The sequence below is a fragment of the Bubalus kerabau genome, chromosome 19, assembly GCF_029407905.1.
Source record: "Bubalus kerabau isolate K-KA32 ecotype Philippines breed swamp buffalo chromosome 19, PCC_UOA_SB_1v2, whole genome shotgun sequence".
Lineage (NCBI taxonomy): Eukaryota > Metazoa > Chordata > Mammalia > Artiodactyla > Bovidae > Bubalus > Bubalus kerabau.
Window position 1 is genome coordinate 67,261,631 of NC_073642.1, and position 26,759 is coordinate 67,288,389.

A 26,759-nucleotide genomic window follows, 5' to 3' on the forward strand; every position below is an offset into this window, starting at 1 on the left:
CTCATTTTCCAAAAGGATCAGAACAATTTATAGATTTGTTGTCAAGGTTACAACATGCCTTTACCAGTATTAATTATAATTTTTAAAATTATTGCTGATTTGACAGATGAATACTTTTTTCATACAAAGACGAGATGGTTAGATGGCATCACCGATTCAACGGACATGAGTCTGAGCAAGCGCCGGGAGATGGTGAAGGACAGGGAAGCCTGGTGTGCTACAGTCCATGGGATCCCAAGGAGTTGGACAAAACTGAGCAACTGAACAGCAACAACTGATCAGTTCTAGTTCTTTTGCAAACTGGATCATTTGAACTCTGAGGTCTTAGTTTTTTTCTAATTATTGTTGTTGTTGTTCAATCACTAAGTCCTGTCTGACTCTCTGTGACCCCATGGAGTGCAGCACATCAGGCCTCTCTGTCCCTCACTGTCTCCCAGAGCTTGCCCCATTTTTTTGAGTAAATTACAGTATATTATTAACTCTTGTAATTATAGCATTTATATTTCCTTTTGATTTTTGGAGGGAACGTATAGAAATTTGGTGAATATTTTAATGTGAGGAATATCCCCTAAGCATTGTCCAGTGTCTTTTAATTATCCTTTTCTAGCTTGAGAATCGATAGTCACTTCCCTTTTCTTCTCAGCACTGTGGGGATTTGGGGGTGGGGCTGCTTTGATTTTTTGTAACTGCATTTTTTTGGACCATCTATTGTATTTTGGTGTGAGGTGAGGACTTGGATTTTTGCCCACAGGTAACCGTTAGTTACCTGGGTAATCCTCACCTTGCCATGGTTCCGAGCATCCTTCTGTATCCAGATGTTACGCTTGTGTAACCACACTCGCTGTGTCAGGGGCTGTTGCTTTCTGTCCCAAGACCTGTCTCCAGTCTACATCATACTATCCTCAGTTCATCAACTTTATAGTTGGCAGGACCTGCTTTTCTCATAAGTAGTGTTCTCATTCTTCATGCTTTTTATTTTTCCAAGTGAACTTTAGAATTACCCAGAAACATAAGACGCCTCCTCTGGATTTTGAATGAAATTGCTTTAAAACTATAAATCAGTTTGGGAAAATGTTAACATCAGCTTATTTATCATGTGTGTGCTTCCAGTCCAGAAACATACCTTATCTTTTTTTGTTCGTCTTTTTTTTTCTTTCTCCATATTATTTATGTTTGTTTGCTTATTTATATTTTAGACTCTTATTTCACCAGTGATTTTCAGATCACAGACTTCAAGTTCTTTAAAGAGCTACTTCATATGCATAAGGCTTCAAAAGAGCATGGGGGAAAATCGCTAATAAAGTTGAGATCTTTTGATCCGAGATCATTAGGAAAAATACATCAAGAAGTGTCTTCCCTTTTTCTTTGACTTTAATCTATATATTTTATATAAAGATTCTAGGAGTCTTTCCCTGTTATTTCTTCATTCCACTCATCAGCACGGTCTTAGTTAGGACAGGCACATTTCCCCTTCTCATCTCATATGAAATATTAAACTGTTTGAGAACAAATCACTCTGTCTCTTTAGGGTACAGATCTGCATTAAGCATCTGCTTTCTGACCCCTGGGGAAGCCCCCTGCAAGCCTCGATCCTGTCTGCACTTGAGTCTGAGTTATCTGAGTGTGAGGTGACAGTGAGTCCTCGGAGAGCCATCCTCACGCATCTGATGGACTCAGGGGGTCAGCAGCCAGGATCTACATTCACAGTACCTGCCTCAGAGCACCGACTGTTCAGAGAGCAGAGGAGCCGGGCAGGTGGGCCGCAGGTGGGCTCAGGTGGGGAGCGCCCGCTCACATGACACCCATTCCCCGTTGCTTGTTGTAAGTGAATTCATGGCCCAGCTTTGGGATCCAGCAGTGTCCTTCAGCTCTGTGGACGAGGGGCCAGGGTAGGATTTGGTGTGCTTTTATTAGAGTATTTTTTAATGGCTATTGATCCACACAGTAAAATACTACCTTCTTACTTAGTGTGGGGCACCTAATAAGCACCCCTGAACGACCACAGTTCGTTTGCTGGTTGAAATGGGGTGCGTGCCAGCCCACAGGTGTAACTGCAAATCCTAGCCCACTTCTAACTGCTGTGAGTCATGTTTAGAATCCAAAGGGCTTTTTGGTTCTTGTTCACAAATTGGGGAAAGTGGGGGTGGCGGGAGTTGTGTGAGAACTTATAAAGCGAGAAGACATGGTTTGGACAGACTTAGTTGTGTGTGTGTGTGGAGTGAGGAGTTTTTTTCAGTTCTGCCTGGCACAGAGACTTTTCTCATAGCGTATTCACTTTCATTTGAAGCTAGTAATAACCTTATTATAGGGAATCATCTCACCAGCACACACATACACCCCTCCCCAGGATACTCTGATTCAGAAATGATGTCCTTTCTTGGAGCAGCTTTTTACATTAACCTTTTTTGAAGATAGGAGACTAAGATCTGAATAACAGCTTTTAATACTAGCCCCATAAAAAGAAGGGAAATATCTTTTTTAATTAAAAAATTTTAATTTAAACAAAATATGAGAAATAAAGTGGTATGTTGACGCTTTTAAGGTGTAAAAATAAACACTTGCATTTTATTTTATGACTTTAATTTTCACAGCCAGGTGGTATAAATACCTTTAATTTATAGCACTTTCTAGCTACTGCATTTAAAACTTTCATTTTCCATGTAATTTTTAAACTGAATTTTTCCAATAAAAAAAATTAGACCCTGAGGAAAAAAAAAACACTGTTTGAGGATTATTAGTTCATAACTTGGTAGTAGGAAAAGGTGATAGAACAAGAGTCTAAACTAATGAATTGGGATTGTGTAATATTTAAATAGCAATTTGCATTAAAAAAATAGGTTGCCCAAGTGCTAAATATGATACAGATATTAAAGTAATTAGAAAACAGGAGGTGGCCAGGTGGGTATAAAGTACCAGTGAATTTGGGGTACCAGATAAATGCGAAATTTAAAGTTCACGTAGACACATATGCATACTTTTTTTTTTTTCTTTTTGGTGGCTCTCTCCGAATCATTTGTTTATAGTCTGGCTGGACTTGTGGCCGCAGTCCTGCCCCTTGAGAGATGGGATCTTTGCCTAAAAGTTAGTGAGAAATAAAGACTGAGAAAGCCAAAAAATGTCCAGGCTTTTCACACACACTGACAGCCAAACAGAACGCTCTTTCCATTTGCAGTTTTTTAGTGTCATTTTAAGTTGCAGCTTCTGGCCAATCAGCAAGCCCTGTGCCTGCTGACATCACGAAGCAGCCAGTTCCCTCCAGCTGCAGAGAGCTTCAGTTTGTCTTTTTTTTTTAAACTAAAATGGAGGCTGGTTTCTTGCCTTAAGGAGTACATTGCCTTCCCTGCTGAAGTCTAGATGTTGACATGTAATAAAGCGGGCAGCAGGATGGTGGTGGATGCGGCCAGCTCCAATGGGCCTTTCCAGCCCGTGGCCCTTCTCCATATTCGAGGTAAGTTATTGTGTGTTTCACTGAAACGGAACCTTCTGTGGTTAGTTAATAAATGGCCATTGTGCTTCAGATAAGAAAAGCAGGAAGTCCTTTCTAGCAGAACTCACCCCGTTTCGCGGCAGACCTAACCGGAGGAGGCTGGGTGTGTCGCTGCAGTTTGGCATTTTACGAACTACTTACAGAATTTGAGTCTTGAGAGAGGCCTTGCATGCATAGTTCAAAGCTGGTTTTTCTGCTTTCTGCTCGTTCTCCCATCCCCCTTTCAGAGCCGTGCTGATGTCAAAGGATGTGAAGTCACTGCCCGGGGAGGGCGTTGGGTAGGGGTAGGAAGGAGAGGCGGGCGGACGCCTGGCCAAGTTGTCCGTGCGCAGAGTTTCTGTTAGAGATGTGTCGCTTGATTAACACCCCGAAGGCTTCACCGGGGACACATCCCTGAATTAAAGATGAACTGCAGTCAGAAAATATGTGGGAATGACCAGAAAAGAACTTCCCTTTTTAAAAGGATCGTTTTCGTCCTTGCCATGGAGCCTAAAAAGAGAAATACACTTGTGCTTTGAAATACTGAAATCCATTGTGGGTCATAATTTCTGAGCTGTTAGCCTTTTTGTGGGATAGTAGGAGACACTTTGCATTTAAATAGGCTCTGTATTGACATTTGCCTTAACAATTTTAAGTGGCAGCAAGTTTTCAGTGTGTGTATAGATCACTTTTAATACAGTTTGCCAGTCGTAATTTATACAAAATTTGAATTCAGAATTTAGCTTAAAATTTATACAGAACTTAGCTTAAAAACACAATTACCACAGTAAATTGATAATTATATTAAAACATAGGTATCAGGATAATTGTGTACTTTTTCTTAAGCATTTAAAAATGTTTCTCATACACATTTTTTGTTCGTAATTGGGTGAAATAGAAAATGATAGTTAAGCTTCATCAAATCACTTTAAAATGTATATAATATCCCAGCTCTGTCCTAACAGAACAGAACTGTCAGGACCCGTGCTAAGGAAGGGTGGGGGCAAGATCTCCAGGTGACTAATAGTCTGGATGACTAAAATGCCAGGCGAGATTTTTCAGATCCTAGGGTGGACCCAGGGAAGGAAGATGAAACTCCATGAATACCCAGTCTGCTGGAATAAGATAGGGGTTGCCTTTTCTCTGCAAACCCTCTGTAATGAAGCTGGCGGCAATTAAGGTCCACAGTGACCAACCTGCAGGTCACTTTGTTTTGCGGTGCAGCCAGGAAAGAGCAAGCGTGGACCACAGTTACCACGCAGGTGTTCTAACAGGTTAAAACAAAATGATTGTGTTTCCATTTAAGTTCTTGAACAGGGACTGATTGAGTTAGCAATAAGAAAATTTTATTGCACATGAAATGTTTATTTTTAAACTTTTAAGGTATCTTCTAATAAATAACAGATTTTTTTTTTAGTTTGAGTTTAATGTACTTTTTTTATTTGAGCTATGAATTTATTCCAAACTGGAATATTTGATTTTATATCTTATACCACATTGATTTTTTTTTTTTTAATTCTAAGACTACTGTGACCAATCTGGGGTTTTGTTTTTTTTTTTTCTGTTGGTTGAATTGTTGGTTGTTCTCTAATTGTGAGGGGGAAAAGTAGTGAAGTGTACTAACCTACAAGAGACTTGAGTTTTTAAGAAGGAATAACCGGTAGTAAAACTTAACTTCTGGTTCAAACAGTGAACTAGTTAAAACTTGAAAAACACTTGATTTACTCACAAGGACTTTTGAGGGCAAGCATATTCATGAGTGGTTTAGCAAAATTTATTTTTACTTTATTGGCTTTTAGAGTCTTGATCAGTTTCATCTCCACTTCGCCTCTCCTCTGTGCGTCCAGTGCTGAGGGTCCTTCCCCAGAGGACTCGATGGTTTAGTGGAGGGACCCACACAGGGGCCCCGGGGCAGAAGGCGCACGGGAGCTGAGTCTGGGCGGGTGTGGGGTGTGGGGAAGCGAGCGGGGGCCTGATGCCGCCTGGTGCCGGGAGCAGCCCGCAGCCCTGGGGCTCACCTCCGACTCCACTCCCCCATGTGTTTAGAGAAGAGGGGTCGTTCCCACAGAGGGAAAAGAACAGCCCGCGGCACACAGCCTGTAAGTGGTAGGGCCAGAATCCCAACCCAGGCAGTTTTGTTTTGTATGGAATTTTTCTTTAATTCATTTTAAAATAGAAAGTTTGGCTGTTTGTAGAGCCTTTTGCCACAGGATTGTAGAAATAGCAGTGTTTTCCCCCAACATTTTATCAATATCCATCTGTTTCACTGGCCTCTGATGGATGACAGTTTTGGGGCCTAGGATTCATTTCTTCATTCATTTTGCAAATACTTGAGTCCCTATCACCTCATGCCAAGCAGGTTCCTAATTAGGAGTATGAAGCAAGCACCGTGGCCCAGCTTTCAGAGCTTACAGTCCATAAACAATGCAGTTCCTGAATTGGTTAGTAGCCCCAGTTGGCTTGACACTCATCTCCTATTATGTAGCCTAGAGTTTGTGGTCAATATAGTGAATTAGCATGTCCTAAGAAGCGTGACAGGAACGTGTTGTTGAAACTTAGCCTAAATTTTTCTGTCTGGAGAAGGAGCGGCGTCACCTGGAACTTGGTGGCTGTAAATTTAGCTTGATGACTTAAATCCTGTCCTCCTGGGGCCGACCAGGAGACCTGTCTGTGGTGGCGGGAATGTCCTCTGTGCTGGCCACCACGGTGCCCTCGGTCACAGGTGACTGCTGAGCCCTCAAAATGTGGCTAGTGCAACTGAGAGGTGGAATGGTTAATTTTATTTCGTTTTGGCTATTTGACATTTAAATAGACCCGTGTCTAGTGGCTCTTGTATTGAACACCACAGTTCTAGACTGGGATCGACAGACTCTTTCAGGAAAAGTCAGTGTTTTTGGCCATGAAAGCAGCCCGCAGATAGGAATGACCATGTTCCAATAAAGCTTTATTTACAAAAACAGGGGGCCGGCCAGATTTGGCCCGTGGAGCATAGTTTGCCTCCCCCACCCCCAGCCCCACCACTGGTCAAGACTTTTCCTTGAATTTTAATTGCCGGTTTTAGCATAGTGAGATGTCTGTCACTTCCAGAGCCAGGTTTAAGGCAAGAATAGCCATGCCAAAAAAGATGATGATGGTCAGAAAGGAAGATCTGCTGTCCATTCGGATCCAGCTGGCTTTTATTCCGGCCTCAGGAAAGCCATTACGTGCTCTGATCTGAGAGTCGGTTGGCGAGTCCAGTCTCTGAAAGACTGATGGGTCGCCGAGGCCTGGTGGGGAGCTGGGGAGCAAATTGTTCTTTTTGTGTAAAACCCCTTTTTCTTGGGGAACGGAAGTCTGATTGTAGGAAAAGTTTGTCTTCTCACAAGTATTCCTGAGTCACCGATTCAAGGAAAGGTGTTTACCTTTCCAATAGAAACTTAGAGAAGAATGATCCGGGGGCAGTGTGGAGGCTGAGGCCCAGGGCTTCCTTTCTGCCTCAGCCCACCTGATGACTTAGCCCATGCTGCTGAGCCCCGCTGCGCACGTGCACACAGGCTCCCAGGTGTGGGGTGCTCCTGCGTGGCTGAAGCCAGTAAACGTCGTGAGGGCGGCTGCCCCGCGCTGTCCTCACCCCCCAGAATTAGGAAGGAAATCGGGTCATCGACTACAGACAGTGAAAGCCCCCCTCAAAAGACCTCACCAGTGACTGTCTCTCCAAATAGAACTAGACGCAGGGTGTTTCCTATGTAGCTGTCCCTCCCTGTGAAGCGACTTTTTAGAAGTACACCTTGAAAGCTACCTGGAGTGAGCCTCTACGTAAAGCTGTTTCTCTCTCATCATTCCTGCCAGCGAGGAACAAGGAACGTAACCAGAGTAACAGAGAGCTCTCTGGGGGGTGGTGTGTGTTTATGTAAAGCCCGCACACCTTTTGTTAATTAGTCTTCTCTGAACTGATCATATTTTTTTCATTAAAAGATGCTAATTATGTAGAAGAGTAAGGAGGTATGGTTAGTAGTCAGGCAAAGGGTGCTTTGCATCTAGGAACGGTCCGAGTCATCCCAGGCACAGCCATTTGGGGTGCAGCACACCCCATTTCCATACGCCAGGTAGCCCCACGGGGCGGTTCTCCCCTGGGCCAATGACCTGCCAGATGTGACGAGCTTTTGTGAACACTGACTTGTTCCCAGCCCTGCTGCCTGGGAGGTGGCTGGGACGTCCTTGACACTCTTCCCCAAGGTCACCAGCCTGTAAGTCCCAAGTCCACGGTCCTGCCCCTCCGCCAGCTCCGCGTCCCCAGGCCACTGCTGGTGGTTCTCCCAGAGGAAACAGCCACGTGTATCATCTTCTGATATTTCCTTTTGGCCTTTTCTGGAGACCCAGCTAGAGCAATCTTTGGGGGGCTCTTGATTTCCAAGTGATCAGATAGGACAAAGCACCCTTCCATCAGCTCGGGTCCTGGCCACGCAGAACATCCCAGACCAGAGGCTGGGGCGCGGGCCCCTGCCCCATCTCCCGCCGTCCGCTTCCAGACAAGGCCTGCCGCACCTCCTCTTCCCTGTCAGATGGAAAAGGGCCATCAAGGATGCAGGGAACTCCCAAGCCTGGGCTAGTTTCTCTCACTAATGTACTTAAGGAAAAGTCTTGCTTATTCATCTTGGAGAGACATTGGCTCACGTGCGCAAGGACAAACTGCAACAGCCAGAAAAAGCTGGTTTTGTTTTAGGCCCTTGAATTATTCATAAATCAAAAACCCTTCTAGTTGAAAAGAAAAACGCAAGAGATGTAACAGTCGAACATAGTGAATGACTCTGTATCAGATGTTTGTTCTAAAAACAAAACAAAATCAAACCTCCAGAAGACATTCGTGTGGCTGTTGTGGAAAGCTGAGTAGAGCAATATGGAATTTTCTATGGAATTACCATTAGTTTCAAAGGGATTCTGATTTGTAGGAACTTTCCTCATCTTTAGGAATTGCAGATGGAAGTATTTAAATACGGGTGAAGTACCACGGTCTCTGCACCTTACTTCAAACAGGAGAGAGAAAAATAACTGTAAAGCAAAATATGCTCATATCCCTAGTTGAATCTAGGGAAGTGGGTATATAGGTATACAAGTATATACAAGGAATACAAGTATTCGCCTTCCATGTAGGTTTAAACTTCTTCATAATGTTTGAAATGTCTTTAAAGTGTTCTGCTTTAGAAAAAAATGTGCAAAGGACATGTAATTACTTAGAAATTGCTTCCTAAGCAGTGAGCAGTGGTCTTTCATATTCAAGCTTGGGCCTTTCTTCTGTTTTTGCTTTTACTCCTTTGCTAACAAATGAGTGGCCCGTGGTGAAATGATAAGGCAGGGGCGTGGTCATCTCGGGTGGGCTGGGGCTGAGACCCTGTAGCCCAGCGCCTCGCGGGTGGGTTCCCTGACAGCCACACCATCTTACCGAACAGTGTTTTGCGGGGTGTACACCTTTTTTATTTTTAATGTTTATTGGCATTTTTATTGGTCTTTTAAAATGTAACAGTTTAAAACACACTCTCAGGTAAAAGCAAAGTTCCCTCTGAACTTGACAGGCGGGGTGCTCAGTGGTTAAAGGTGGGGTTCAGAAGTCACAGGGGTCCCCACTGTGGGTTAGCTGAGCCATTTCCGGCAAGCTCACTCATTTTCCTGCCAGAAATGGGAAAGAAATAGGGGGTTGTCAAAGGATCTACCTCTCTGGATTTTATGAGGGTTAGTTAAGTGAGTGAATACGTGTGAAACACTTCACACGGTGCCCAGAGTGCTGCGAGCCCATGGGCCGTGTTCATGGTTGCCGCGGTTGTCCTCTCTTTTCTAGGTCACGGTGGTAATTTAGAGCCCAGCGCCTTAACCGCAGCTTGTTTTATTTTTCTGCCGCTGTGTTGCCTGTATCTGCGTCTCTGTCTCTCTCTGCTCTCTCTCCCTCCCCGTTTACCAAGCCTCTCTTCCTGCAATTTGCTTGTCGTTTCACCACCTGGAGGAAGTCGGTGTCACTGATGACCCTGGAGTGTGGGCCGTGTTCTGCTTGTAGATCGCATACAGAATTGCCTCATCAGGCGACCCCCGGATGATCATCAGCCGCTCCGTTCGGCGTGTACTGATGACCCCCATTCAGACTTCTTGCTCTCAGGGGTCCAGCCTGTAACAGGAAATCAGCATTTAATACAGTCGTCTCCTCACACCATTTTTAACTCTTTTGAAGAAAGCCAGTTTAGCATAAGATTTTTAAGGAATTCTCCTTAAGAAGTTAGAGATTTTATCTGTGGTTAGTCCCAAATAGGATGATAGTTGGTTGTTTTTAAATGCAGATGTTGCTTTCTGATGTGTTAGTAATTTGACTTCCAAAAGTTTACTGTCATATGGTCAAATCCCATTTTGTTAGAATTCCTGAATTCCTTTTTTGTGTGGGGATTTTTAAATTAGGATAGTATTTGATGGGACTTCCCTAAGTGGTCCCGTGGTTAAGGCTTCGGCACTTCAGATGCTTGGGACGCAAATTCAGTCCCTGCTTGGAACTATTGGGTTGGCTAGAAAGTTCCTTCAATTTTCAGGTTAAAAAATAAACCTTTCATTTTTACCAAAAACTTTATTGAACAACCCATTTTGTTCCACTGCCTTCTGCCATTTTTCAGGCAACTTCATAGTTCCATCTTCCCAAAACTGTTTATCTTTTTGAGCAAAGAACTGTTCCAGGTGCATTTTAACAGTCTTTCAGGGAATTGAAATTTTTCCCATTAAGAGAATTTTGTAAAGATTGAAATAAATAGAACATCCAAAGGTGCAATGTCTGGTTAGCACGGCTGATGAATCAGAGCTCCAGCCAAGCTGTAACGATTGTTGCCTGATCATCAAAGCCACGTGTAGTCTTGTTGCGTTATGCTCATGGAAGATAAGGATGCGTTTTTCTGTCGGCTAATTCCAGACACTTTTCATGTCGAGTGCTGCTTTCAGTTGGTCTCGTTGGGAGCAATACCTGTTGGAATCCATCATTTGGTTTTCCAGAAGGAACTCGTGCTAGAGGACTCCCTCCCAATTCCACTGTGTGCACAATATCACTTTCTTTGGATGAAGACCGGTACCTTTGGGGCAGTTCATGGTGGCTCACTTCGCTAGCCCTGCAATCTCTTCCATTCCACATTATTATACAGCATCCACTTTTCATCACCCGTCACAATTTGTTTTAAAAATACAACATTTTTTGTGACGTTTAAGCAGAGTCACATGAGGAAATATGGTCAAGGTTCCCCCACCCCTCGCCGCTTTACTTACGTGGAACCCAAACATCAAAGCGATTAACATAACCAAGCTGGTGCAAATGATTTTCAGTGTTTGATTTGGGTATTTTGAGTATGTCGACTAGCTCCTGTGGCGTATAACGATGATTATTCTCAGTTAATTTCTCGATTTGGTCACTATCAACTTCAACTGGTCTGCCCGACCGAGGAGCATTGTCCAGCGAGAAACCTCCAGCACGAAACTTCACAAACCACTTTGACATATTCCATCAGTCACAGCACCTTCTCCATACACTGCACAAGTCTTTCTTTTTGCATTTTAGTTGCGTTTTTACCTTTCTTGAAATAATAAAGCATAATATGCTGAAAGTGTTGCTTTTTTTCTTCCATCTTCAATGGCTACTACAAATGGCTACACAATCCAATTTGGTGTTCGTTTTTTTAACTCATGCTGATATGACACCTGTCACAATGCAATTTAACAAAATTGTTTCGAATGAAGTAAAAGGCAACAGTGCTACAAGAAGCATCTTATGGGAAAAAAACAAAGAATTTGGCCAATCCACATGCCACGCACCCCCCAAAAAAAGATAGTATTTGAACCAACTGAGATCCAAACTATAACCTTCTACCTTACTGTTTCAAGGTTTAATATTGTAATATTTCTGATAGAACTTGAGTTGTTAACACCTGTTTGATTAACCTTTTCAGTCTCTGCTTTGTCTTTGATGCGTGTGAGCTTCATTTGAATTTCTGTCTGCTTGTTGTGTTATTCACTAGCAATGTGTTTTAATTGTGGTAGTTCAACTTATACAGTTATGAGCATAGTAATGTTTCCTAAGGAACAAGCCCAGTTTTCCTAAATTGCTGGTCTTTTATGTTTGGTAACTTCAAGGAGGAAGAAGAGCCGGGGACCAGGGGAGGCACAGTGTATGTTTGTAGACCTTTTTGGCATATATACAACCAGAAGTTGTTCTTCTCTCCTGGTAGTAGGCCAGGCTTCTCCAGGGGTGGCATATGATAACATTGTATTCACAACTCTGCAGGTGTCCTCAGTGTTTGCATAAAGCAGCGGTCCCTGGGCCCCTGGAGTCCCTGAGATACTTCCAAGGGAGCTGCAAGGTCACAGTGGTCTCCAGAATTGCAGGCAGATTCTTTTACCATCTGAGCCACCAGGGAAGCCCTTTCTCAAGAATACAGCAGCCTTTTTTTTGCCTGTGTGGCCGTTTGCCCTGATGGTACAAAGGCAGTGATGGGTAAAATGGCTCCTTTCGAGGAGCAGGCCGTGGTGCCCAGCTGGAGACCACCACGCACCCCACCATGTCGCACGAGTCTGACCCAAGTCGATCCTTGATGAAGGATGAAATGGTTCGTTTTATTAGATCTCAGCCTTTGCTCACACACCTTTTAATAACGCTCTGTGGATGACAGTTCACATGAAGCCCGCGGGCGTGCTGCAGTGCTGCGATGGTCTCCAGGAATACTGCGCAGCTGTGTGAGTTGCGAGCTGAACTGGCCACTTTTTTCAGGAACATTATTTTTACTTGAAAGAACAAGAGACAGACAAATGGGGTTAGTAAGACCTGAGTATGTGACATATGTTTTCTCGAAAGTGAAGTGAAAGTGAAAGTCACTCAGTCGTGTCCAACTCTTTGTGACCCCATGGACTATACAGTCCATGGAATTCTCCAGGCCAGAATACTGGAGTGGGTAGCCTTTCCCTCCTCCAGGGGATCTTCCCAACCCAGGGATCAAACCCAGGTCTCCCGCATTGCAGGCGGATTCTTTACCAGTTGAACCACCAAAGAAGCCCATTCTCAAAAAGGAATGAAGGAAGCCTGTCGGTTCAGGGGACAACAGTGGCAGTCTTAGTTGCCCAGGATAAAACTCAAACTTGTAAGCAGAAGCTTGAATTTTGGGGAACTGCCAGTGTGAGCTTGACAGCTCCCAGCGCTGACGATTTCTGATGATACTAACAAACGGGGCTTCTTGATCTGAACGACAGAAGAGCTGCATGACTGCACACCAACACATTCAGAGATGCTGCAAACATTTGTGGGCAGGAGAGACGTTCAAAGTGGAGGACACACCACGGGGTTTGATGTCACTGAAACATCGTCAGTATGGTTTCAGATTCCACGTTGCAGCTAAGCTTTCAGAAACTACCGCTTGTTGAACATTAGCATAGACTCAAAGAAGAATAACCACAGTTTTTTTTAAAGTCATTGAAATACCTCCCTTTTCCAGCTAAACATGTGGTGAAGACTGGGCTGCTTTTTGTATACTTCAACCAAAGTACCATATCAGACAACAGTTTAGACGCAGAAATGCAGGTCTACCTGTCTTCTATTAGGTCAGACTTTATAAAGAGATAAGCAAAAATATAAAACAGTATCATTTTTCTTGCTATTTTTTAATACAGGTATTCTCATGATATTTCAGCTAACATGCAATGAGCCTGTTACCTTAAGTGAATCAGTCAGTACGTGTTTTAAACCCTCTCTAATCTGGTATCAGTAAGTAGAATCCATATGATCCATGCTCTTCAGGGTCCTCCAGACTGTTTTTAGAGGACCTGATTCTGACACCAAAAACAAGTGAAAACCCTTGGCCCAAGAAAGCTCTGTAGCATGAGCGGGACTTGCTGGACCCTGTTTTTACTAAGTCTCTGTATTTTTCTCTCCTCCTCTCTCAAAAAGAAAAAAAAAAAACTTTCCAGATTAACTAATCAGCTAATAATGTATGTAGGCCTCCGGGGCCACAGTGGGAGCCAGTGACTGTGCCCAGCGTGTGGGTAGTGGGGTCACCCCAGGACTGGGCCCTCTCTTTTGGCATTAATTGGCTCCCTTTTATCTTTTTCTGATCTTTTTTAAAAATCCATATGTGAATATTGCCAACTAAAATTATCCCTAGCCTTATCCCCAAAATGAGTCTCCTACCTTCCCTGGCATCTCAGAGAAAATCGTTTGGAGTTTGCTGTGTATCATTTTACGTGTGTGTGTGTGTGTGTGTGTGTGTGTGTGTGTATTCACACCAAGTAATGTAAATATGGATTTGTCTACTGACTGGAAGTATATAATATTTTTTGTTTTCTGTTTTTTTGTGGATTTTTTTTCCCGGCGCCTCGCAGCTTGTGGATTCTCCGACCAGGGATTGAACCCAGGCCCTTGGCAGTGAAAGTGTCCAGTCGTAACCTCTGGACCACCAGGGAATTCCCTGGTTTTTTTTTTTATCTCTTAAGACAAAAAAGCTAGCGTGATAGTAGTTTTGGAAAACTAAACCTTTGACAAGGTTTTAACGTGTTGATAGCTTTGTGAACTAGTTCCTGATGCTCTTAGCTAAGTGTAACATTATAGTATCCTGAATCGTGCTGTATATACATACACCGCATAAACTCTTTAAGTGCAGTCCCACACTTCTCTGCGGGTTGGGTTTAAACCCCCCTGGGACGAGGTGGGCATCTGGCTCGTGCCCAGGCCGTCCAGGGGTGATCTCGGGCTCGTGCCCAGGCCGTCCAGGGGCGATCTCGGGCTCGTGCCCAGGCCGTCCAGGGGTGATCTCGGGCTCGTGCCCAGGCCGTCCGGGGGCGATCTCGGGCTGGTGCCCAGGCCGTCCGGGGGCGATCTCGGGCTCGTGCCCAGGCCGTCCAGGGGCGATCCCAGGCGCTCGCAGCACACAGCCAGGTGGCACCGAGGCTCCGTGCTCACCGTGCAGAGGTCCAGACGGAGCGTCCGCGGGCGGACCTGCCCAGGCAGTGAGCGGTGAGGCCCGTCGGACTGGAGCCGGGCGGGCTTCTCCCCACCTCCCTGCTGGAAATGTGGCCCCTTCTCTGTGCTTGAGGCCTGGTCCCCAGGAGTCATCTTACCTGAGACACCACCGGTGACCCTCCTTGGCCTGCTTTTTAGAATATTTTCCTACATGTTGAGAACACTGGGGTCTTGTCAGTTTAGCAGACCCCCTCTTAAATTAGATCCAGTCATGCCGCAGTCGAGCTGTCGGATTCAAGGCTAAGGCCTAACAGTGTGTCTTACGGGGTTACTGGGGTCCTTGGCTGTCTGCAGACCTTCCTAAGTCTGTGAATGTGCTATATTTTTAAATGCGTTTGATTAAATTACTTGTTTTTCAAGGGAATTGAAAGAAAAGAGCTGAGATTCAAATTCTAGCCTCCTGTCCCTGAGGACAGAAGCACGTGATGAGAATAAGCAGATTGCTCCTTTTATCCTTAAGAGAAATGCTACGCTGGTAGAAAACTTAAGTGACTGGTTTTTTGGTTTGGGTTTTTTTTTTTTTAATGACTTTAATAAATTTAAAAACATTATCTCTTTGCAATAAAGTCACAAATGACATTTTATTGAAGAAGGATTATTCATCTTAAACAAAGGTTAACTTAAGTTTACACTTTAAGCCAAAGTTAAACTTGCAAAGTCCTGAAGTCTTTTTGCTTATCTTCTTCCTCTCTGCCTGCTTCTTCCCATTAAGCACTCCCCTTTCTTATTTTGTCTCATTTATTCTTCAGATGAGGCCGTCAGATCTTGAAACTGACCTTTTCTAAGGCATGTAACTTTCCTTGGGTTGACTTATTCAAATAATACAGTGTCAGTGGATATGAATTTTGGATTTTTCACTTCTAAGTTTTGTGCACCAATTAAATATAAAATTTCAAATATTGATCTTGAATTTTGGCACTTAATTTGATATGCGTTGCAATTGTCAGTACCCAATTAAACAAACATAGACCGTCCCATCTGCCTGGTTTGGGAAAACACCTTTGGGGAGTATACACACATATATGCCCTCACATGTGTCTCTAAAGCCAAACACCAACTTAGTTCAGTCTCTAGCCTTGTTGTTTAGTATATTGCCTTGATCATCTGCTTATTTGAGCCTTTCTTCCGTTTTAAAAAAGGAGGAGAGCCCTGAAGTGAAATGTAAGCTAAACCGGGATTATAATTTTAACACTACATCATGTTAAAAAATATAAAGGGGCGTTTAAGAAGCATATTCAGTAACGTGTTCTCTGCCAGGAAACAGGGACTTATCAGCCAGTTACTCACCTTGACTGTGACATCCATAGTAACTCAGACACGCCACCCAGGTAAATATTTAGATGGGTTAGGAGTGTGCAGAACCGGGGAGGGCCGCGCAAGGGCTGATGCAGCTCGGGCATCAGCCATCCCAGCGCGTGGCCCTGCGTCCTGTCTGGTACAACGAGCACTGCCGTCATCCATTTCTTGCAGTGTTTTCCGAAATTGTATGGCTAGAGAGAAGCTGTGTGGGAGGGCCAGCTTACTCAGGGCAGTTCATCCTCCCGTGCGATACTCAGAGGCCGGTGGAGGCTGCGGTTGTTTGTCATTAGCGCCCAGGAACCTTTTTCATCTTCAGAGCACCTTGCAGGTGCTCATTAACCATGCCCTCTCTCCTACGAGGCAGCAAACAGGTTTTATTAGTCCCTCTTTTACAGCTGTGGAAGCCAAAGCAGAGAGGTTCCTGGCCTTGCCCGAGGTCAGAAGGACGAGCTCCTGGGTTTCCTGAGTCACGACTCCGGGCCCACACCCCTCTGATGTGCACACTGCCGCTCTCAGCCCCTTTATCACAGACATCTAGCAGCGCGGTGCTTTCTGCTCTGTTTCTCACAGGGGTGCAGAGTGCCGTGCAGCTGGAACCAGGTTAGTTGATCTTATGGTATCATCTAGAAAAGCAAGAGATGCAGATTCTGGGTCTTGAAGGTAAGGGCCGTGCCTTGGGGGTTTGTGGGTACAGATGAAATTAACTGAGTGGAGCCTTAAAGTGCACCCACTTGCCCTTAGCATAACCTGGAAGCTCCTGTTGAAGGAACACAGTCTCCGGGACTGCTTTCCACTTGGTCCGAGGACCTTGCGCGTCCCAAGAGACTTACGTCAAAGCTTTGTTTTCACCATAGCTAACAAAGAGTATTTCGATGCTGAACATAGACTTACTACTGGTAAAGATTCCTCATAAGTGATCTTAGAATTTAGAACAAAGTAAGATATATTGTTCTGTTGTAATAGAATTTGGAGCTTTCAGGCGGTAGGGAGGAGAGACATTCTTCATCTGAAAACTGGCTGTTTTAGTATAAGCATTTGTCCAAGGGGAAACAGTAGGCAGGACAGCTGCTTTTGGATGATGTATACATTGGGAGGATGTTTACATTTTAAAAATAGTTTTTTAACAGCCAGTGAACTCATGTTCCTGATTTTCATAAAGCTCTGAGATGTTTCCTTCCTCATTCTTTGCTCCGAGAGCTCCGTGCACGTGTTCTTGTTGGATTCAGCGCTGGTAGTATAGCAGCACGACGGCCTTCATTGTGCCGGATAAGGTTAAAATTCAGACCCCAGATTTTTAGTCCACCAGGTTTGTTTTGATGGGAAGGAAAACTTGATGGAATATAGAGAACAAAATTTAGTTGTGACCTTCTGCCTTCTGGCCCCCTAAAGCTTTGTCTCCTTCCCTGAACAAATATTTATAAATCACCACCCTGGTGGTTGGTGCTGTGCTGGGCACTGAAGGTGCACGTCTGGGCACCTTCAGGTTGGCACCGGGGAGGAGAGAGTGGTCTGGCACCAGGTTGGCACTGGGGAGGAGAGAGTGGTCTGGCTGGTTGGGGCGGGGGCGGGGAGGCCTCACCAAAGTCATCCTGGATAAGCTCACCGGTGGTCCCCAGGCGCTGGCAGGGACCAGGGGTGACTCGTTCAGCACATCGGGCAGTGTGTTATGACGGGTGTGGTGAGAGAAGCGCTAGAAAAGCGTTTTTGTCAAGTAAGGAGCATCTCTTTGTGGACCAGAAGTGGAGACCATCAGGGAGCTAGGAGTGAGAAGACTGAGCTGCAGACCATGGTTGTCACACAGGAAGGCAGGGCCCCGGTTACTCCCACAGTGAACCTCAGAGACAGGCGAGAAGCTGATAACTTTGGTAGGGAAATGCCCGGGTTATCACTGTGTGTGTATGCTGTAAACATATTCCTATTCAAAAAACTAAAAGGGAGACAAAGCATTAAAGTGGAGGGCATGTGTGGTTACTCATCTTTCCGTGTTCCTGTGCTCCTAGCTAACTAGTTAGAACATGGTGTGGAAGGCCACTGTCACGGACTTGGATTTGAGACGTGACCAGAGGTTCGCTTGGCCAGCCCTGGCTGCAGAGCCCGGGATGCAGGAAGGCTCTGAGTCACCTCCACTTCCTAACCAGGGCCTCACTCAGACTATACGGTTCTGGTTGAACTGACCTTTCCCCGTTGCATTTCACTTTGTCGCATGAACCAGTTTTGCTGTATTTCAGGTGTCATCACGGTGCGGTCAGCCCTCTTCCTTTCTTGCATGTGGGTGGTAAGGCTGTCAAAACCAGATCTGCTGGAAACCCAAATCGCAGCATCGTCTTCAGCAAAGAGGGTTTTCAGAAATTTTCAGGGCTGGAGGGGGAATTTAAGAAGGAGGTTGGAGAAGATGAGGCCGAATGGCTTTGGGCTTTCTGGTGGCACAAGAGGGGAGCCCTCTGCAGAAAACTGAGGGGAGCATGGTGACCTGGCAGAGGAAGGAGTGGGTCACGGGCGAGAGGAGCTGACTGGGTGGGTGAAGTGTGGGCAGCCTCCCGGGAGCAGTCTGCGGTGGTGCCTGTGATCACGATCCCTTAGTATGGACACGCTTTGCAAACACTTTTCCCCAGTCTCTGGGCTCTCTTTTCACTTTCTTGATGTTATCGTTTGCAGCAGAAGAGTTTTTAATTTGGATGCAATCCAGTTTATCTAATGTGTCTCTTGTTGCTTTTGGTTTTTGGTGTCATTTTTAAGAAATCATTGCCTAATCCAGAGATTTGCTCCTGTGTTTTCCTCGAAAAGTTGTACCACCTCAGTTCTTTCACTTGGTCTTTGATCCACTTTGAGTTAATTTTTGTGTGTGGTGTTAGGTAAGGGTCCACCTTCATTCTCTGGCATGTGGCTATCCAGTTTTCCCAGCGCCATTTATTGAAAGGCTGTTCTTTCCCCACTGAATGGACTTGGCACGCTTGTGGAAAATCAGTGGACCGTAAGTGTGAGGATTTATTTCTGGACTCTATTCTGTTCCATTGGTCTATATGTCTGTACCAGAGTCTTGATTCCTGTAGCTCTATTGGAAGTTTTAAAATCAGGAAATGGAAGTCCTCCAGCTTTGTTCTTCTTTTTCCAAACTGTTTTGTATTCAGGGTTCCTTGCATTTCCATGTAGTATTTAGGGCCAGTTGGTCAGCTCCTCTGGCTCTCTCAGTAGTCTTGTCGGGGCGAGCATTGGTTAGGTCAGGACAGTGCACTCCGCACTCTGCCTGGAAGCTCCTCTGACTGGGGCAGAAACCTGCTCTTGTTGGGAGTCTGGGGCCATGTCCTGTACTGGTCTAGTTCAGTTCAGTTCAGTCGCTCAGTCGTGTCCGACTTTGAGACCCCATGGACTGCAGCAGGCCAGGCCTCCCTGTGCATCCCCAACTCCCGGAGTTCACTCAAATTCATGTCCATAGAGTCCTTGATGCCATCCAACCATCTCATCCTCTGTCGTCCCCTTCTCCTCCCCTTCAGTCTTTCCCAGCATCAGGCTCTTTTCCAATGAGTCCGTTCTGCTCTAGTAAGAACCCCCAAAATGTTTGTCTCTCAAGTCTTGGGTTTTGTCTCAGAAAGCTGTTTGAATTTTGTGTTCTCTATATAATTATCATAGTTTAATATAAAGATGTCTGACATGATTTCAACTGCTTTTTAAGACAGATACTCCAGGAAGTGTGTCATGTTTAACCTGCGGTCTTGTGCACACATCCCCGCCCCCCACGCTCAGATCACATGCCCCAGTTTGAAAGGCCGAGTTGCAGGAAACCTGCCCAGTAGAGCTTTTGTGTTTGTGATGCTTGTTTCTTTGGCCGTCTGCTTCTGAATCGCCTCTGCAGACCCCAGGCTGGCGCCCGCCCACCAGACGAGGTGGGGCTGCCTGACTGTCAGCGTGTGTCTCCTCGAGGCTGCCGCCCTTTGCTCTCGAGACTTGAGGCAGGTTTAGACCTTGTCGGTCTTGGCTGTCAAACAGATTGCTACAGGGTGCAATCCATTCCGTTCCCTAAGTTATCCTTTCTTGGAAGGTCAAGTTCTCGGCCAGGAGCACCCTCCTTAGTTTATCTAGATTCAGATGTATTGACAGTGACGGCCCGGAAATAGTCATTTCCAAATGCCTGTGCTGCTCTGTGACAAGGCTTTTTGCCTGTCCAGGCAGAGATAAAGGTGATGTAGTGTGGAGTTTTCACACAGCTAAATTAATTCAGTTTACAGGCCTATCCTTTATTCTAAGATTGTCCTTTTTTGGTATTAAAATGTCTTCTATGATTTTTTAAAGAGTGTTCCTATTTGTCAGTTACACCGGTAAGCCAATGTCAGTCTTTAAGATTCCTTGTGAAATTTTATTGATCTGCAAAATCAAACTTCAGAACATTGCTTTAAGCCACAAATCTCCTATTTATGCCTTGTTTACATTCGGAATTACCACATAATATTTCAGACAGTTTATGTAACTTTTAAAAGCCCATTTTTTATTTCCTTTATATTTCCAGAATAGGCAAATCCACGGAGACAGAAAGCAGGTTAGTGGTGGCCAGGGGCTGGGGGAGGGTGTTCTTCTAGGGTGATGAAGAAGTCTTGAAACCAGAGAGGGGTGATTGCACAATGCTGTGAATGTACTAAATGCCACTGAACTATGCACTTTAAAATTGTTAATTGTAGGTTATGTGAATTTCTCCTCGGTTTTTTTTTTAAAGTCATTTTATTCAATGTTGTAATTATATATGAGCCGGAAGGTGGGAGGGGGGTGTGTCGGGGTTATATGAATCCAGGTGAGCACAGGATGTGTGCTTACACACGCTGGTATATATTATTAATTTGTGTCTCTAAGCATTATCATTAGAAGCTAACCAGATCAACAGACTTTCTGCTTTGGGACAGCAAAAAAGTTGGTTTTAAGACTCCACTGAAACTCAAAGATATTCTTTAGTCTCACCTCACAATGTACATCCACCTGCTTTTTACAACCTTTCACCCTGGAAAGTTGAAGTTTTGGACTCGCCATCAGGAGAAAGCGGAATCAAGTTTCTCCTGCTGTTCTGTCAGTGGCTCTGCCCTGGCGTTTACTGGGACGCCAGCCACCAGGCTGGAGACAGTCCTTGACGTCCTGTCCTGTAACCCCTGAAAGGGGAAAGTGAAATTTGTCCTCCTCTGCCCCCAAAAAAGAAAGGAGAGAAAAGATCCTACGTTATTTTTAAGTAAACCCTTGTTACAAATTCCAAGCACAGCATTGTTGTTGTTAGACTTTCTTTCCTTGCTGCTTCCAGAAGGAAATCCACAGAAAGCCCACCGAGGCGCTGGGGTTGAGCCACCCTGGACTTGGGGTTCTGGGGGGACGGGAACACTCACCACTGTTCAGGTTTCTTAGTTTTTGAAGTAACAGTTCAGGATCTCTGGTCAGACAGGTGTCCATAAGGTGGATTTTTTTTTTTTTTAGTAAGGTGATTTTTCCTCTTAACTTTGACTTTATGTTTGTAAGTGTGTTGAGTTTTGGCAGTGTTTAAATGGTTTTCCGTGCCTCGAGCCTGCTCACGGCAGGGCAGTCCCAAGCACATGGGTCTTGGCGGGAGGGATTCGGGCGTGGCTCCGCGGCAGTCCACGCCCCAGTGGCCCTTAGCCGGTGCCTTCCAGTCGCGCTTCCTCACAGGCTGCTGGCAACTCAGTCCCCCTGTTGTTTCGTGGTTCTTGTCAGCATTGTTCTCTGCTTTGCAGGGTTGAAGTTGTACTGGAAACTGTTTAGCGTCCATAGTGACCAAAAAAAAAAGAAGTTTCTGAAGTCATTTCTGTTTTGTCCTCAGCTGCCACAGCTGATTGCTCCGCATTCTTGTCTGTTAAGAGCCAGAACCGAAACAAGGGCACGCAGGGTGCCATCTGAACCTCAGATTCTGTATCATTCCGTAAAAAAGAGTTCTGCTTTTGTAAAGAAAACACCTGCTTCGTTCAGGCCTGCTGTCGAGGCGGGCAGCCTCTGTGTCCTGACTCGGTGGGAACCTGCAGTGTGAACCATCACGGTGCCTCTCCTCTCCCGCTCGTTTTCCGAGGCTCAGCTGGCCTGCTGTCCGCAGGGGGGAGGCAACGTCTTAATCCGTTAATTCGGGTCCCCATCGCCAGTTAACCTTTGTAGCCTCTCCAACATTTTACATCAGTGAAACCTTCCGTTCTCCCAAGTGGAATCGCAGAGGATTTGTGAGCTATACGCTGCTCCCTCGGATCCCGAGACCAGCGTATCGCCCATAAGGATGATCCACCTCGAAACTGTAAACAGATTCTTAGCTGTGGCTTTGGAGGGTCTGTCCCAATTCAGTACTGCTTTGAGGCTGACAACCGCTGAGGGTTCGCCCAGACCTGTGTAAATCAGAGCAGCCAGAAATTCACCGGAGCTTCCCAGGGCTCCTGGGCCTGGAAAGGAACACAGTGCGGGCTCTATGTGGTGCTAGGCGTACGTGAAATGGGTCTCCTCTAGCAAAGATATTTAGGTAAGGTTTAGTATAACTCTATTATGGTATCCAAAGAGACACATGGTTTCTGTCAAGTTGGGTCAAATTATAGCCCCTGTGTCAGGTCCTTGAGTGGAAAGGTATGAACGGGCTTTCAAGTTCAGAAAGCAGGGAACACACAGATAAGCAAGAGGGCCCGCCCTCAGGGAGCCCGTGGACTGGGGATGACCGGAAGAGAACCATGTATCTGTGGAGAAGGTTGGAGGAAAGCAGCTGTGGGGCTGCAGGGGGAGAGGATGAAGGGAGGCTCAGTGAGGTTCCAAGGGGGCGCCTGCCCGCCGGCTGGACTTGCAGCGGTCGGGATGGTGTGGGGTATCCGGCAGAGGGAACTAACTGCAGGAAGGCGAAGACGTGCCCGGGTGCCGGTGAGGGGGTAGGGGCTGGGCCTGGGCCCTGTTGGAGGCTTCTTGTAAATGTGTTCATCCAGCACACATTTCTGAGCACTTTTGTGTTACGCCTGTCACACCAGGCGAAGAATGTAAACAGCCCAGGTGCTACCTGAAAGCCTTGTGGTGGGCAGATGTGGCAGCCATGCAGGGCGAGCAGCCCGCAGGAAGGGGTTTGGTTTTGTTTTTTACATGCTGGGGTAGCCCAAGGTGCTTCCAGATATGGTTGGCACACACCGCTGGTGGCAACAAGAGGCGGTTTTAAGCACCAAAGCCTTGCTCAGCTTTAGTGATTTGTCGTGTTTTACAACAAATGAAATATGAGCCTTCTTGTTGGTGTTTATGATAGCTTAATGTATAAGACATGATTGCATGCTTACCTAGGACATTTTTTTATTTTAGCTACTTCCAAAAAAGAATTCGGTGAGGCCTAAAGTATTAGAATATATACAACAGTGTATTAAAGAAAAAAGTGTATTAGAAACCAGTTTGGAGGGTCAGTTCAACCTTTGAATCGAGCTGTTTAGCACAGTTTCAGAAAAAAAAAATTCATGCTACTAATGGTCCAATGGGCGTAGCATCTTTTTAAGCTGGCTTCTAGTTTATAACTAAAACAATTGCAAAATGCACAACAGAAGGTGCTTACCTTCATGTGTGATTTGTGAGGTGGGACGTGGCCACCTTATTGTAGTTTATTCCTTAGGTAAGTAAAGGCATTCATCTGTTATTTACACTGGTTAAAGCTGAGTTTAATTTGTCTGAAGCCATTCTTGTTTTCGCAGCAGTACTATGACGGAGATTTGAAGGCAAAACCTGAAAGAACTAATTGATTGCCTGGGATTGATGGAGAGATTCGGACACAGGCTTCCTAAATAGTCTTATATTTATAGAACCAGAGACTGGCAGAGGGTCAGCAGAGGCTGAGAGCAATTGTTCCCTCAGTGAGAGAAACAGAATGTACGAGAGGGGTTGAATGATCTTGCTTCTCATTCAGGACTCCAAAGTATGCCCTTTGCTGGGTAGTAAGAGTCAACAAAGAAAAGCATGAACTTGGTGAAAGAAGAGTTTTGTTTTGTTCTTTACACACTGGGGTAACCCAAGGTGCTTCCAGAAATGGTTGGTACATGCTGTTGGTCACACGAGAGATGGTTTTTAGTGGTTCAGAATTGAACATTATTTTAAACATTATATGGGCTTCCCTTGGAGCTCAGCTGGTAAAGAATCTGCCTGCAATGCAGGAGACCTGGGTTCGATCCCTGGGTTGGGAAGATGCCCTGGAGAAGGGAACAGCTGCCCACTCTAGTAAAGAGTCAGACGCAACTGAGCGACTTTCACTTTAAGCATTGTATATTGATGTAAAAGTATGTAATTAGTGTGTCAAATCCACAATTTCTTAGATTATTGTTGCTTAGGACAAGGCCTAGTAAAAAGTGTGTCCACTTAAACAAAAACACCAAGTAAGCAGTAGCACGACTGTGCACAGATATAGCTGAAATTGAGGTGTTTGGGGATGCCTGAAGCACGGAAACCCTGGGATAGGCCCACTGAGTTCATCCCAGGAAGACTGTTCGAAAGAGCCCCACAGTCTCCTGTCTGCTTCCAAGCACAGGAGCCCCGGTGGCGCTGGACTCGGAGACCGAGGGGTCTGGGTCCCAGTAGCCCTCAGGGGAGGGCCAGGCTCACAGCCACGCGGCCACTTGCGGCCACACTGGCCTTCCGTGCTGTCTTCGTCCCCCTCCTCACCTCACCCTCAGTGCCCCTTTGCACCCTCATTCACTGGGTGACTTCTCTGTGTCTCTCTATGCTTGCTGGTGTAGCTCGAGCGAGTCACTTAACCTGCTGAGGAACTGTTTGCTCATCTGTACGTTGGGAATGATAACCCTCTCTTTCAAGGAGTAGTTGTGGGTTCTACTTTCAGTGTGACGAGGGTGTGAGCCCCAGCACAGAGTGTGGGATGCGCTAAAACCAGGCATGTTAGCAGCCACTGCGATCAGACTGCCCGGTTCTTCCCTCGTTTCCAAATTCAGACTCCCCAGCTAGTGAAAGCGGAGTACCGGTACTTCACTTTTCAGGAGAGAAGGTTTGGCTTGGCCAGAACCTCGCGCTGGGGTCATGTCTGCTCTCGGCCCAGGCTGCAGGGGAGCGGGGGACAGGCGTGAGAGAAACCCGCCACCCGGGTCTGCCCCTCGGGCTGACCCTGGGACCGCTGTGGCGTCCTCACCGGCCTGAGAGACGCTCAGCCCCGCTAATGCCTGGGGGTCCCGGCCAGCCTGTCATGACCAGAGCAGATGTTTTAAGACGGGGCTGCTTGGGGTAGGCGGGGAGATCCCTCAACTCTCAAAGTTGGGCACAAACTGTCACAGGATCGGAAAGTTGCCTATGACGACTAATTGTGTGGTGTGATGGTACTTTAGACACTACTGCCGTGGGTAACTGGTCCTGATTTTGCCTTCACTTCTGGCCGTGATCGTCTCACCCACTCTTTTGTTCATTTGGTTTCTTTCGAGAGGACACTGTGTGGTGGAGTTAGAGGCCCTGGGTTTGAGTTCTGTCTCTCCCGGCCAGCCATCAGGGCACGTGACCGTGCTGAATGAGACTCCTCATCAACTTGTCCTGGGATCGGGCGGCACGTGTGTATCAGTACACTGCCGGAATCACGAAAGCGCTGTAAATGTGCTCTACGTTTTCTCTCTAATGTGCCTCAGAGCGCTTTGGTTTGGGCTTCCCACCTTCACTGAATCTAAAGTGGTCTGTTTCTCCGACCGACCAAGTCCGGTGTGGCCCTGGCAGTTCTGTCACAGACCAAGGGTCACCTTGTGAGTCTGGCCGGAGCACAGTGGCTGACGTGCCCCTCGAAGCCTGTCTCCGGGAAGGGAGAGCCCTGTCTGCGTCCGACCCGCCTGTCTTCTGCGCTGAGGTCCTGGAGGTTGGGTGTGAGGTTAGAGGCGGGGACGGTGAGACCAAGGCCAGTTTCAGGAGGAAGTGGTCTTTTCAATCTGGGCCAAAAATAGTCTTCTCAGAAAAAGGAGAGGAAGAAAAAGTGTGACATTAAGTGATCCCTTGATTAACATCAAAGTGTGGCTGTTGACGCCCCACAGGCCACCAGTAATTGACCTGAGAAAGCATTTCCCTCTCAAGGTCAGGGGGTGATTCCAGGGGAAATTCTCTTCCCACACCCAGAGTCTTGTAGGTAAAACCTCAGCATCATTGCCAGTCCTGACATCCAAGTCTCTTAAACCACGAGGTCATGTGATGCTTGCTTAATGTCTGAGGGCTGTCAAGTTGCTTGGGGGCATTTGTAGAAAGGGTTTACGTGGTAAGATACCAGTTTGGTCTTATCAGGAATCTGATTGGAGACTAGAGCAGTGACTCTTTATTATAACCTGGGAGGAATCAGAAATCAACCCTCTAATTGACTACGACTACCCTTTCCTCTCCCAAGATGACTCTTCCGAAAACCTACGAGGAAAAAGTCCTTGAATTTTGGAAAATCACTTCCTTAAATACAGCTCGCTAGTGAGCATGTGATGATTAAAAAAAAAAGCCTCAGAGGAAGGTTAGAAGGTCTGGCAGGGCCTTCTGTTCTGCTTCCCTTTCTTCCCAGTTTCCTGGAGAAGCCTTTTCCTTTAGGGGTCTGTTCATACCACACTCACAGCGAGGGGCGGAGGCGCCTCTGTCTCTAGTCTCTGACGATGGCCCGGAACCGTTCAGTTGAGGCCGTGGCTGTCTGAGGCAGCCTGTCTGGCAGACGCCATATCAGCGGTGTTCTGTGGGGAGAAGAGGGTTGTGGGATTGGGATGCCTGAGAGGTGGGCCTGGGCCGAGAGCTGGTGGGTGAGATCCCACCTCGGAGCTGAAGCACTGTGTGCCCTCCGTGGCTGCCAGCATGGGGCACGTTTCGCAGTCCACTGAGCATCCAAGAGAATCGGTAGAAGGAAAAGTGGACAGTTTGGATCTTTAGTTGGATGGTGGTGTTATTAGATGAGACCCGGGACTTCAGGCAAAATCCCAGACATCTGATGATCTGTTGAAAGGGTTCCTTTGTCCAGGCCGCCCTCTCATCTAGGATACGAGCTAACGGGGAACTTGGCCTGTGTCAGAGTTATTT

At 46.1% G+C, this 26,759-nt stretch overlaps 1 protein-coding gene and 2 long non-coding RNA genes across 17 annotated transcripts in view; 1 reads left to right on the top strand and 2 right to left on the bottom strand.

Moving 5' to 3' along the window:
• Nucleotides 1-26,759, top strand: part of PPP2R5C (protein phosphatase 2 regulatory subunit B'gamma) — a 140,693-nt gene that overhangs the window by 38,906 nt on the left and 75,028 nt on the right. For 2 of the 14 annotated variants that reach the window (XM_055556602.1, XM_055556606.1), the window contains exon 1: nt 16,143-16,361. The exons of 3 other annotated variants lie outside the window; for them this stretch is intronic. In XM_055556602.1, coding sequence (XP_055412577.1) covers nt 16,256-16,361 — 106 coding nt within the window. In that variant the 5' untranslated portion in view covers nt 16,143-16,255. Of the gene's footprint in view, nt 1-3,249; nt 3,449-16,134; nt 16,362-26,759 lie in introns of those variants that run through there. 9 more of the 14 variants (XM_055556596.1, XM_055556607.1, XM_055556609.1 and 6 more) reach the window with 9 other exon arrangements.
• LOC129634407 (uncharacterized) lies at nt 2,128-3,750 on the bottom strand. The gene is made up of 2 exons (XR_008705612.1): nt 3,629-3,750; nt 2,128-2,702 (listed from the first exon to the last, which is right to left on the bottom strand). It is a non-coding gene; the product is annotated as an uncharacterized LOC129634407 (long non-coding RNA).
• On the bottom strand, nt 8,895-15,877 carry LOC129634406 (uncharacterized). 2 transcript variants are annotated; one of them, XR_008705610.1, is made up of 4 exons: nt 15,750-15,877; nt 12,100-12,238; nt 9,435-9,599; nt 8,895-9,109 (listed from the first exon to the last, which is right to left on the bottom strand). It is a non-coding gene; the product is annotated as an uncharacterized LOC129634406 (long non-coding RNA). The 2 variants fall into 2 exon arrangements; XR_008705611.1 differs by lacking the exon at nt 15,750-15,877 and adding an exon at nt 14,561-14,681.